Source organism: Leucopleurus acutus (genome assembly GCF_964270905.1).
Source record: "Leucopleurus acutus genome assembly, chromosome: 4".
NCBI classification, from domain to species: domain Eukaryota; kingdom Metazoa; phylum Chordata; class Mammalia; order Artiodactyla; family Delphinidae; genus Leucopleurus; species Leucopleurus acutus.
This window is the reverse complement of record NC_139146.1, coordinates 21,845,424-21,858,635: the sequence shown is the minus strand read 5'-3', so window position 1 is coordinate 21,858,635 and position 13,212 is coordinate 21,845,424. Positions and strand designations below refer to the sequence as shown.

At 37.4% G+C, this 13,212-nt stretch overlaps 1 protein-coding gene and 1 long non-coding RNA gene across 4 annotated transcripts in view; one reads left to right on the top strand and one right to left on the bottom strand.

Moving 5' to 3' along the window:
- LOC309961332 overlaps positions 1 to 8,908 on the top strand; it is a 75,870-nt gene extending 66,962 nt beyond the window's left edge. For both annotated transcript variants that reach the window (XR_014326176.1, XR_014326177.1), the window contains exon 6: positions 6,535 to 8,908. This is a non-coding gene — a long non-coding RNA (uncharacterized lncRNA). The remainder of the gene's footprint in view (positions 1 to 6,534) is intronic.
- Positions 2,360 to 13,212, bottom strand: part of PDE5A (phosphodiesterase 5A) — a gene marked incomplete at its 5' end in the record, with an annotated part of 136,197 nt that continues 125,344 nt past the window's right edge. For both annotated transcript variants that reach the window (XM_082838478.1, XM_082838479.1), the window contains 3 exons: positions 2,360 to 4,300; positions 6,454 to 6,537; positions 8,067 to 8,141. In XM_082838478.1, coding sequence (XP_082694604.1) covers positions 4,163 to 4,300; positions 6,454 to 6,537; positions 8,067 to 8,141 — 297 coding nt within the window. In that variant the 3' untranslated portion in view covers positions 2,360 to 4,162. The remainder of the gene's footprint in view (positions 4,301 to 6,453; positions 6,538 to 8,066; positions 8,142 to 13,212) is intronic.

The window sequence follows — 13,212 nt, the reverse complement described above, 5'->3', positions numbered from 1 at the left end:
AATTATTTAAAATGACTTAAAAGCTAAACGTAATATACATAGTAACTCCTTTATCCTAGTACAAAAATAGTGCCAGAAACTATATATTTGTTCAAATGTATTGAAAAGGTGTAAGAATACAAATAGATATTAACAGTGGCTAGTGATGATTCATAAGCTTTTTCTTAAACTGAAATAGAAATTTATATTTTCAACTATTTACATGGTGTTCAACATCTATTAAGATATGTTTACACAGACTTTTGAGAAGCATATGGAAGGGCAAAGTGAGCTTTAATACTTTCTTCCTCACTCCCTACGCTGGAGCAGAAGGGGTCCAAAACTGTGCAATTTAACAGTCTAAGAGAACTCTTGAGTAATCTCTACCTGGCTAGCATATGGAAAAATAATCTACATAGTGGAATATATGACTCCTTACTTACATAAGGTGTTCTGTAAGCTATCAGGAGGCTAAGTGATTCATGCTTGCAAGAAGACAAGATGTTCACTGACTGACAGATTCTTAATAAGTTCCAGGTAAAGAAGGTCCTTGGAAAACTACGTAATACATATGTTATAGATGGAAATGAAAGCGATAACTGTACCCTATATTTTCATGTTAAATCGGCAGGATCAGAAGCTGGTAAGTCTCTTATCCAGCACTCCCTGCAGAGACTGTGAGCTCCTTGAGGTCACTGCTCTCTCCCCAGTGGAGCCCAGTGCCTGACATGCAGCAGGAACTCAATAAAAGGTGGATCGAGGCATGTCTAACACTGAGCAGTTACATTATACCACCTTGTTTTAACTGTAGTTGTTCCCAGAAGAGGAGAGCAGTTACACCCCTCCCCCCACCCCGCCTTCTTAAATCAATCTTGTAAAATAAAACAAGCAGCATTTCTTTTGATGGCCTGTAAAGCTTTAGGAGTACAATCAGGTGGAAAACACAGGAAAATTGAACATCAGATTGAAGTAGGTCTAACATTTGTGCTCTGTGCTGAAAATAAAGGCACTTCACTGCTAGGCAAGAATATATCTGTAACCGGTTTCCTCCCGCAATCCATTATTTCCAGTACACTTTCATACACTTTCTTTTCTCCAACACTCCTATGGAAGGAAACCATTCTTCATAGTAAAGAGATCAGTGGTGAAACATCATCGTCCAGGGTTTGTACCGTGAGATGAGGTGCTCAAACAGCTCTAAATCTCACACATCTAGTGATCTGCATGAGAAGCCAAAGAAATGTACTATCTTTTTCTCAGTCTTGGAAACTCAACACAGGAAATGACTTAAGGGATTAGATACCTTGCTCTTTGGCCTGCTATCCCATTTCTGACAGTGGTCTCCAGGGCCCATTAGGGCTTACACAGTAGCTGCCTTCTGTGACATCCTCCTCTGAGACAAGGCTTAGCCCAAACATAACTCCTTCAACAGCACAACTTGTTCACACTCACAGAGGTTAAAGAGACTTACACAAGTTCACACAGGATTGTGGCTGGCAAAGGCCAATCCTGTGAAAAGTACAAGACCAGGCAATTTTATAGACATCTTCTCACAACTTAGTAAAATAGTGGGGACTTTTGGGGCTGAAAATTGAAATGAAATGGTATCATGGTACTCAGCTATAATGAAAACAAACAAACTAATCTAGGGCAAAAACAACTTCTTGCTAGGTTACAGGTAATATAAATATAGGGTAGGGTGAGAGAAGACTACATATATATATTTTTTCCAACTTGAGAAGATACTGAAAAGGAAATATCCACATAAGAAGAAAATTTGTGCCCATGTACCAGGTAATAATCCATGTATGGAGTGATTTTCCTAAAAAATTGAGAATTATTTGAACCAAGTAACCAGTCCTAAAGAAGTATTCTTCTTCTGTATGAACTAAAATACCCAAAAATGAAATAGGTATGTCACTGCCCCACTTCTTTCAGTTTCTAAACTAGTAAGGTAAAATAAGCCATTATCTAAAAGTAAACCAAAAATTTATAATCTAAATACACTTTCTTGCTTTTTAAAATGACACACATACAAATCCTCCGCACATAGTCTACTGTGTCTTTAAAAATCTCAGTGACATATATTAGAGGGCTCTAAACAAACTACTAAAGTATTTGACTACCGATTTTAGCATAACTGCTAAATCACTATGTGTACGGCAAAAAGATAGGTTATTAAAGACTGCTATTCTTCAGACAGTTTTTCTGTACTAAGGAATTGTGTCTGCATGCATAGGTGTATACCAGAATGTAGATACATTATTTTAGTGACAGTCTTTGTAAGTTACACACCAGTGCCACCAAGAGGCAACCTCACAGACCTCATGTATATTACATAAAACAGAATAACATCTTGAAAATACAGGTGTCACAACAGTAATACATAGCCCTTACTGCTACAAAGTAATGGCAATACAATTTGTTTTGCTTTCTTTTTAAAACCTGAAGGGTAAGAATAAAGCCACTTTATGTCAAGATACGTATACACACTCAGAATTTTAAAAACTTAACGAATATGTTCAATTTTAGGTAGTTTAGGGAACAAATGGTTATGAATGGAAAACATGTTTTAATGAAAAGTCTTTGAGAATGCTGCATTATCATATCCCCAAGAGCTTTTCTATACAAACTAGTTATAGAAACTCAGAAACTTTATTCAGGGGTGGGGAGGGGGGTGAACAGATCAAACAAATACCTCTCTTCCTACTCTTGCCCACAAACATTACTGCATATTTAGAGCAGATTTTCTTTTCCTGAACTAGGTTCTCAGTTCATTATCTACTTCTCCAATATGTAATAAAAGTGTCTTTAGGGGCACACATGTACGGTGGGAATACAATTAAATGGGCTCAAATTCTAAGAAAATGTTAACATTTTCTAAATGTACTAAAAGCTGTGAGAAGTAGATACCACTAACTACAAGCTCAGGGCCAGTGTTTAGGGTGCATACCCAAACTTCTGTGATTCTGGGTTGACTAGTCCTGTAAACCAAGATATGGCAGTTTCTCAGTCACAAACTCAATACTGCTAAGTTTACTCAGGCTTAAGGTTTCTTACCATATTGTTCCCTCGATTTAATTTTTGACCCTAATATCAAGCATAGCCCTTTGCTCTTTGTACTTTTCTCTGTACTCCATTTAACAAACAGAAAAAAATATGATTCAGTTTGTACCCTCTTATCTTACACAGTCATCTCTGACTTCAGGCTAATGCTCCCATGATCACTTTTTCTCGCTCTCCTGTTGAGTTTTAAAGTGTTGACTTACAAGCTGTGGCTTATAAGGTGAATGATAAGGAAGTTATTTAAAAAAGGAAGTTCGGTATTCAAAACACTCACTGACTGTCAGAAGTGTCTTCCAGCAGAACGTTCTCTTCACTGACAGCCATCCTCGGCTGTTCCGTTTCTGCATCACACTCATCCCTCAAAGTCAGTGACTGGATCTTCTCCCAAGGTTTCCCCTGCTTTCCATCAGGTAGGTTATATCAAAGCGAGTTTATGGGTAGCCTTTGGATAGATTTATTGCATTGAAATGAGAAATTTCTCTCCTGCCTGTTCTCTAACAACAAAAAAAGCAAAATAATTAAATAATGCCTTTTCTTTACAGTACTACCTTATAGTACTTTCCATTTGTTTAGAGTTTTAACTTTTTTTTGTTAAGGTAATACAGTGTTGACAAATATACCCCATTCCTCTTAAAATCCACTCAGCCAATATTTTTCTCTATTCTATGAAGGTTTTAAATGTCACAGAATATATTCACTTTGCTCCTAGCCTGTTTTTAAGAAAAACGATTCCAAACATTCTTGAAAGATTGGTAATTCAGAAAACACAAAACCAATTATTTAAAATCAGCAAGAAAAAACAAAAAAAACAAAAAAACCAGCCTCAGTGCAAGAATGCAACTTGTACCTCGCAGTACACAAAATATCACAAACAGAGCTCTTATCCATGTGCTAAGAGTAGGTGTCATTGATAATCTCAGTTCAGTGGCATAAAACAAATATACAGAAAATATGCAATAGTCCTCTAAAAACATTTCATGCTGTGTTGTCAAAAGTTGTGCAAAAATAAAAATACAGCAGTGGCAAAGTATACACCAAATCTGTACAGTGTATAGCAAAACTAGGCATACTGCAGAATACGCCATCTGTAAACTTCAACTCTGCATGAATAGGCCACTCAGTTCCGCTTGGCCTGGCTGCTTTCCCCATTAATCAATGTCTTCTCCTGCTGTTCTGCAAGAGCCTGCCATTTTTGCCTGTTCTTTCTGCAGCCATCCAGCAAAGGGAAACAGTCCTCCGATACGTGGGTCAGGGCCTAAAGAAAGAAAAGAAAGCCAACAACTAGATGGCAGCTAGGAAATAAGCCCTCTCCGCAGGCCTGACGCAAAGGGCCACATTGTACACTCACTTCATAAGCAGGCCCACTGCTGGGATTCTCACAAACTGTGTGAGCACAGATCATTTATGAATGATTCCTCTTAAGCTATACAGACAGGGAGTACATGCTGAGAGAGAGAGCAAACACACATTCCAAAATAACATTATTGAGCTATGGAGGCAGATCTGTGTGGAATCGGCTCTGCAGAGAAATAATCCATTTGCTTTTATGTAGTGCAAATGGTTCTCCCTAAGTGTTGACTGCCTTGAGAGCTGCTTAGTTTTTCTGTTTTTCTATAAAATGACTTTATTCAATGTACTTAAGTAGATTTTTATCCAAGATTATAATAAAGGTTAATTTATAACTATGTGTATATGTTTAATGTAACATTATTATGTTTAATATAACAACATTATTATTTACCAACTACAGTGCCATAAATATTTAGCTACAAGAATGTTCACTGCAGATTTCTTTGTAATAGACAAACATTGAAAATGACTTAAATACCCAACAACGGGGTTAGGAATATCGTGTTACTATTTGGCAGCCATTAAAAATGTCATAGAAACACATTTGAAACAGAAAGATGTATCTTATATTATGGATTGCAAAGAGCAATTTTTGTTAAATGAAAAATTTGTGAAAATGTCATAAAGCATATGCACTGAAAGGAGATAACAGTGGTTGTCTCAGAGTAGTATAATTATAAGTGATTTTATCTTTTTGCTTCTTCGTATTCTGATTTTTCTATAACAACATATTACTTCTGTAATAATGGTAAAAATGCATGTCTATATCAAATAGAATTCAACAGGGGAGTCAAATAAAATGAATCCTTGCACAAATAGGAAATGTCGAAGGATGAAATCTATAATGGGTGACTTGACTGTTAGTTTGACTATATTTACAGGCATGGGGAAAAAAAATCAAGAGAGACATTAGTGTCTACAACTGAGGAACTATTAATCCAATCCACAAGAAAAGCATCTGTTATAGAAAGAATGAGATATTCAGGGATGTTGGAGACACTGCTCTGAACACACTTCTGCACAGATTGCCGAGAAAGGTGGGGAGACAGTGGTGCAGAGGCCTGACACCCAGTGTTCTTCTGTCCTGTTTTCTTTTGCTGTCTCTCCTGTCCTTTCCTTCTCAGCCACAGCTTCTTTCTTAAATTCATCCACTGGCTAGAACCCTGGACTCAGGCTGAGAACTGGATTCTAAATACAGTTCTCCCACTAACTACCTGTTTGGGACAAACATTTCATCTCCCTGGAAGTTGGACTTTTTACAGATTCAATGACGGAATCTGTGAGATGTCTGGATTAGAAGATTTCTAGGGTTTCTTCTGGTCTTGACAGTCTATGATTACACCATGATAAATGTTCTTTTCCCAAATACTTAAAACTTAAGACAGTTTCCTGTTTAAACTTCTAAAGACAAGGACAGCATCTACTTTCTATATTTGGGGCATGAACATCAAAACTAGTAAATTGGATGTTTTAGGGAGAATATCTTTACCCAAAAAATAAATAAATAAGCAAAAAAAAAAAAAACAAACCCAAAACAAAACCCCAAGCCAGCAGGTATATGGAAATGAGAACCTGCAATATTCTTCTAGCCGCTGCCTTCTAATCGTCATAAAAATTTTCTTAAGCCACACTATGACAATGAAAAAAAGTTAGATAACTATTTTTCCTTATTTAGGCCGAAAGTCAGACTTAAAAATAATATGCTCTTAAAAAGAACATAGAGTATGCACAGTGTACCTCCTGGACGGCAGTAGCGCTCGCACATGGTTTTTCTTAGTGTTCCCTACACGAATTTGCTGGATCCCAGCATGTGGTAGGCACTCGCTAGGTAGTTATACATTAATGAATTAACATTTTTGAGAAACAGTAAATATAAAATGTGTTCCTTATTCAGTACAAATAGCATGTTCATTAGCAAAAGAAATTATCCTGATTTTATTTCTAGTTTGTTAAGACGCAAAAAATATACGCCTGGTGTTAGTCGCTTGAATTTACTTTAGGTTTTAATTCATAGCATGGTCAAATTTTAGCACGTCTACTAGTTTTCATAATAAATACCTCATACAGTTGCAAGCAGATGGCATCTATGAATCCAACTTGCATACTTGGGATTTTGTTTTTCTTCTCCCTGTTCATTAGGTCCTGAAAACAGAAACAGACACACACAGATCTGCATTTACTTAAAGAACACAATGCAAGTTGGCTCTAAAAAGATGAATCACTGGGTTAGCTGAGGAAGGCTATATACCTGCCTACCTGCCTTCTTACCACACTCAGGAAGGCCCTGGTCCTCTCTCCCGTGTTCGCCCCGGCTGTGACTTTCCCCACATGACCCCCAGAATTGATCACTGACCTAGAATCAACTGCTGACCTACAGTCAAGCACTGACCTAGAGTCCACTGCTGACATGTATTTGGAGAACACACATGCTTTCAAACTGTCTACTGATGTGGAATCAAACACTCTCAGCTTTGTGGAAAAAGCCACTGAGGCCACAGTTGATTACGATTCAATTCACACAGAGAGCTTTTTGAGTGAAGATTATGCAGATGTCACTGCTGCTTATTCCCAGGAGCTCATGACTGGTGCAGCGGACAAGCCCAGCACCTCCATGGGGAGCAAAGAGTATGTGTCAGTGCTTGTTTAAAATGAAGCAAATTCTCCATTAGCTGCGACCATCACTCTGCTACCCACCATTTCCTGAGAAGATTCTGAGCTTCTGAACAAGCCCACTACTACATAATAGGAGACTGAATAACTGCAAAAGACTAAGGAGACATAGGATGTACCCAGTGGAGGATAAAAAGCAGAATGGAGGGCTTCCCTGGTGGCGCAGTGGCTGAGGGTCCGCCTGCCGATGCAGGGGACGTGGGTTCGTGCCCCGGTCCGGGAGGATCCCACGTGCCACGGAGCGGCTGGGCCTGTGGGCTGTGGCCCCTGGGCCTGTGCGTCCGGAGCCTGTGCTCCATGGCGGGGGAGGCCACGGCAGTGAGAGGCCCGTGTACCGCAAAAAAAAAAAAAAGCAGAGTGGAAGGAATGGTACACAGACGGAGGAGGGGCATCTCGTAACCATGTCCCATTTAATGTGGGCTCAGTAAATGTTCATTTGAATTGAAAAAAAGACTCTATGCTTCATTTCCAGGAAAAACTTCTCCAGTGGTTTAAGAAGAATCTTCTTGTATTCGAGATTCCCTACACTATACAAAAAGGCAGTATGTATCCAAAAATCTTTAAAATCTGTGTGCCCTACAACACAGCAATTCTGGAATTTATCCTAACAAGGTAATGAAAAATGGCCCACAGATGTTTAGCAACAAAGATGTTTATCAAAGTGCTGTTTGTAATAGTGAACTCTGCAAACATTGTACCAAAAAGTAAATTATGGTTACATCTATTTCATGTAACCATTATATATGATATATAAGACAGCATCTGTTAGAATGAAAAATGGCTTATGATATTTAAATGCAAAAAGTAAATTACAAAATATAGGTACAATATGATGACTTGTTATTTGCTTGTTTTCTGTAGCAAACATGTATAATCTTCTAGTAAGAAAAGTTTTTAAAAATAACGAGAAATTCTGTTCCTAAGATCTCATAGAAGCATAAAAAGAGTCTACAATAAAAAATGTATATGAATAATTCCTACCAGCAAGGTCTCATACTTACAGCAGGTTCTATGTTGAGTTCTTTTCTCTCTCTGTCTCCTTGGTCAAAAAATTCAGTGGCAACAAGTTCTGCTATCTGAAATCAATAACAGACTAAGTTTGGGTAAATAAAAGCGTATTACTTTGTAAAACAGAGACTTTAAATGAAGATAAAATCTATCAAAGCTGTAGCTTTCAACCACATCAGTAAAATTAGAATAAAGCAGTAACAACTAATAGAAATTTTATTTGTTTTAATGTGTACCTAATCACAAAGGCTAGAGTTTGTAATCTTCTATAATTACACAGAAAAAAGCAACATTATTTCAACTTCATCAATCAGTGGAAAAAAAGTACCGCGTGCCCATCTGTATGCATAATCAACGATATATTTATTAAGCATCTGTTGTATGAGGTGCTGTGTAAAACACAGTATCAAATAGGTCCATATACTGAGACTGATTGATATGCCTTTTAGGTTTCTTTTAATCTACCAGTTCCTCCTCTTCTCTTTTTAAAAATATTCCTTATAATTTTGTTGTTGTTGAATAAACTGGGTTGTTAATCCTGCAGTATTCCACTGTCTGGATTTTGTTGATTGTGTTCGCATGATGAAATTTAATGTTTCTCTGTACGCTGTATTTCCATACACCAGTAGTGAGATCTAGAAACTTGATTAGATTGAGACTTGACTTTTTTTTTTTTTCTGCCATGACTGTTTCACAGGCAGTGCCCTGTACTTCTCTCAAGGGCTGTATAATGCCTGGTTGCTTCTCTTTGTGAGATTAACAACCCTTCATGATCTTTGTCTAGATTCACTAATTAAGAGGCTGCAAAAAGGTAATATGCAAAGCAATCATTCCTTTTTCCTTTATAGCTGAAATAAAATAAAGTTCCCCATATCAATTATTTAGTTACCCTAAAGCAGCAGTCCCCAACCTTTTTGGCACCAGGGACCAGTTTCGTGGAAGACAATTTTCCCACGGACCAGGGTCAGGGTGGGGATAGTTTTGGGATGATTCAAGTGCATTATATTTATTGTGTACTTTATTTCTGTTATTACATTGTAATATATAATGAAGTAATTATACAACTCACCATAATGCAGAATCAGTGGGAGCCCTGAGCTTGTTTTCACTTGTCACTCACTGATAGGGTTCTGATATGAGTCTGCAAGCAACTGATTTATCATGGTCTCTGTGCAGTCAAACCTCTGTGCTAATGATAATCTGTATTTGCAGCCACTCCCCAGCGCTAGCATCACCTCAGCTCCACCTCAGATTATCAGGCATTAGATTCTCATAAGGAGCATGCAACTTAGATCCCTCACATGCACAGAGCATAGTAGGGTTCGTACTCCTATGAGAATCTAATGTCACCACTGATCTGACAGGCGGCAGAGCTCAGGCGGTAATGGGAGTGATGGGGAGCGGCTGTAAATACAGATGAAGCTTCACTCGCTCACCCGCTGCTCACCTCCTGCTGTGAGGCCCAGTTCCTAACAAGCCATGGACCAGTACCAGTCCTTGGCCCGAGGGTTGGGGACCCCTGCCCTAAAGTACAATTTGTATAAGTAAAGCACGAGAAATACTTGATTTTCTCTACTTTAGCTACTATTAAAAAAAAATAACTTGGTTCTCAAGCATCCACCAAAGATGGCTATGGAAGGTTTTGTTTTATTGTTTTTATTATTACTTCGAACTCTTGGATTTAAACATTATAATGTATTTCAATCCTCACTGACACTCAGACGTTGTTCCATTTTGGCCAGTTGAGAGCATATTAAGTTGGCTTCTTTGTTCTTTTGACATGGCTTCATCAGTCTTTGATAGCTTCCTTGCTTTCTGCTATAACAGGATGTTCTAGGCTCATCCTGTACATTGCCTGCTTTGGAACCACAATCAGCCATTTCATTGTGGAGGCCTAATTCCTTTAAACTGAGGTATTTGGAGACCTCAATCTGGGCACTAGGTTCATTCATTACTACCAGGGTGATCATTGTTTTTTAAGCCCTTTTAATGGATGGAGCTAAGATACAACGTAAGTTCATATAGTATTTCCTATTCAAATTCAGAACTACGGGATTTCTGCAAAACCTTATCCACCTTAGATCTTTATCTTTCTACTCATGCTGAAAATCCTACTTCTCAACAATACCAATATAATTTTTCATTTGCTTTTATCCCACATCACCCACAATGATGACTGAATATCTATACAAAATTACCACTAATATGATTAAAAATAGTTTTAAAGGTTTCTTTTTTTTGGAGTTCTTTTTGTTCTCAGTGTACATCTCACCAGAGTTATATGGTCAAATTACTGTTTTAATGTCACTTGGAATAAAACAGTCCCTCTCAGTGTGTTTCTGCAACCAAAATCATTTTGTTTCATTTTACTTTCAAGGTTAAGTGATTTTTTAAAAATTCAATTTATTTTATAACTATAAGAGCAATTTACATGGTTCTAAATTAAATCTACAGAACAGGTACATGCAAGCAACTCTAGCTTATATCTCTGTTCCCTCTATCTTATTCCCTCCTTCCCCTGAGGGAAAAAATTAACTTTTTTGTGATTAATCCTTCTGTTTTTTTAAAATATAAGCAAATATGTACATATATTATTTCATCTCCTTCTCAGATAAATGGTAGGATACCATACCCATTTTTCTCTGCCTTGCTTTTTTTTTTTTTACTTATAATATATCTTTGTAATCACTCCCTGGTAGTATATAGAGAATTCTTATTTCTTTTTGCTGTTGCAGAGGATTCATCATGTAAATGTACTACACTTTATTCAATCAGTAACCTATTAATGAACATTTGGGTTATTTCCAGTGTTTGTTATTACAAATAGCACTAAAATGAATAGGCCTGTGTAAATGTCTTTTTATATTCTTGCCAGTACATTTTTGGGATAACATTCTTAGGAGTAATGGTAAATGAATTTGTGTATTCATATACGTCCAAAGGGTTATAGTATTTTGCATTCCTTTTTTTCCCACAGCTTCCCCAACAGAGTATGTTGTGAAACCTTTGGGTGTTTGCCAATTGGACAATTGAGAAATGGTGTCTCAGTGCTTTTTTTAAATGAAGTAGAATTTACATACTGTGAATTGCATAGACCATGGGTATACAGTTCAGTATATTAATAAATGCATGTAACTAGGTAACACACACCCCATCCAAGAAACAGAATATTTCTGTCACCCAGAAGGTGCCCTCAGGCCCTTGCACAGTGAATCCCTGCACCTTCTTCCCTCCCTCCCCAGCCAACTGCTACCCTATCAATTACTTTTGCCTCTTCCAGAACACCACATAAATGACATAACAGTATTCTTTTGTATCTGGCTTCTTTTGCTCAGTTTAGTGTTGATGAGACTAATCCATGTAGTTGCCCGTATCAGCTTCAGTTTCTTTTCACTGTTGAGCAGTACTCCACTGTGTGAAGGAGTAGTGTATTACAATGCATTTATCCACGCTCCTGTTGAGAGACTTTTGGATTGTTTCTAGTTTCCGACTATTAGGTGTAACGCTGTTATTGTAATGAGATTCTGTACAAGTTCTTTTGTGTCAGTGTAGTTTTTGATTGTTTGGTTTTTTGTTTTGTTTCATTTTTTTAAGGCCACACCACGTGGCATGCAGGATCTTAGTTCCCTGACCAGGGATCGAACCCCTGCCCCCGGCAGTGGAAGCACGGAATCTTAACCACTGGACTGCCAGGGAAGTTCCATGTGTCAGTGTAGTTTTAACTTGCATCTTTCCTTATGATTGAGGTTCTGAGAACCTTTTCAAATGAGTAAGAGCCATTCACATTTCTTTTTCTATCAACTTTTTGTTCAAATCTTTGGCCCATTTTCCGGTAGGGTTGTTGGCCTTTTTCTTCTCTATTTTTAAGAAGTTCTTTAATATTAGGGATATTAACTATCTATCAGATAAAAGTTGCAAATATTTTTACCTGTTTTTCATTGTCTTTCTCTGCTTATAGTGTCTTTGCCATGCAAAAAATTTTCTTAATTTTTTAATTTTCTTGTAATCAAATTTGTCAGTCTTTTCCTTTATTGATTCTGCATGTTGAGCCATGGTTAGGAAACTTTTCTCACTCCTTGTTTATAAAAGAATCCACAAACGTTTTTATTTAGTACTTGTATGGTTTAATTCTCTGCACTGAACTCTATGCCCCATTTGGAAGTATGCAGAATAGATCCAATTTCATCTTTTGCCATCCGGCTATGGAGATGGGAAAATCATCCTAACCTTATTTAGTAAAGTCTGTTTTTCCCCCAGTTATTTGAAATGCTATCTTTATTATATATTAAACGTTCTATGCAATTCTAAATGTTCTATTATGTTCCACTGGTCTGACACCAATACCAAACTTTTAATTATAGAGGCTTTATAGTGTTGCTTTTTATGTCTGGACCCCAACTTCACTGCTGTACTTTTTCAGGGTTTCATTCAGAAAAAAGAAAGAGTAAGTGAAAAGACAAATTGTTCCCTCTTCCATTCTCTTTCCTATTTGGAAATGGGCATATAGTCTTTTATTATGGAGCAGGAAGGTCTATAAAGACATTTCTTGAGTGCTTGTGGCATGTCAGCTTTAAGGCACTTTGGAGAGTGCATTCCTGATACTGTTTTCTCAGCATTTGTTTCATGAGATGAGCCTGTCATTACTGGGCTCCATGACTATGCAGCCCAGAGCTGTGACCAACAGCAGTGGTCAATAATCTCAGGTAGTACATTTAGGATTCAAGATGTAATCTCAAAAAACAAAACCACAACATACACATCATTGCATATATACCCACCCCTTCTTTTAGCTTAGGGCCTTTATCGCCACTGCAAAATGTTACAGCAGTGAGAGAGGATGTATTTCTAGCCTCCTAGCCACAGGCCCTGATCAGATCCTTCCTGACATCTTATATCAACATGTCCTATACTTCTAAGCACCAGAAGTGTTTAAGTTCTACTTGTTAATGCCTATTTGGAGTTGAGGTATAGCCTAATACGCTAACCGTAAGAAAATTTAAGTTTGCTTCTTCTGAACTTTAATATTATTAAAGGGCTGTGTTAAAAAAAAAATCCCCAACTAAGCCAGCAGTAGTATTGGAATTAAGCTTTATCAACAGCTAGGTTTTGCTGTGTTAGTATAGATGCTTTCTTTCTTAA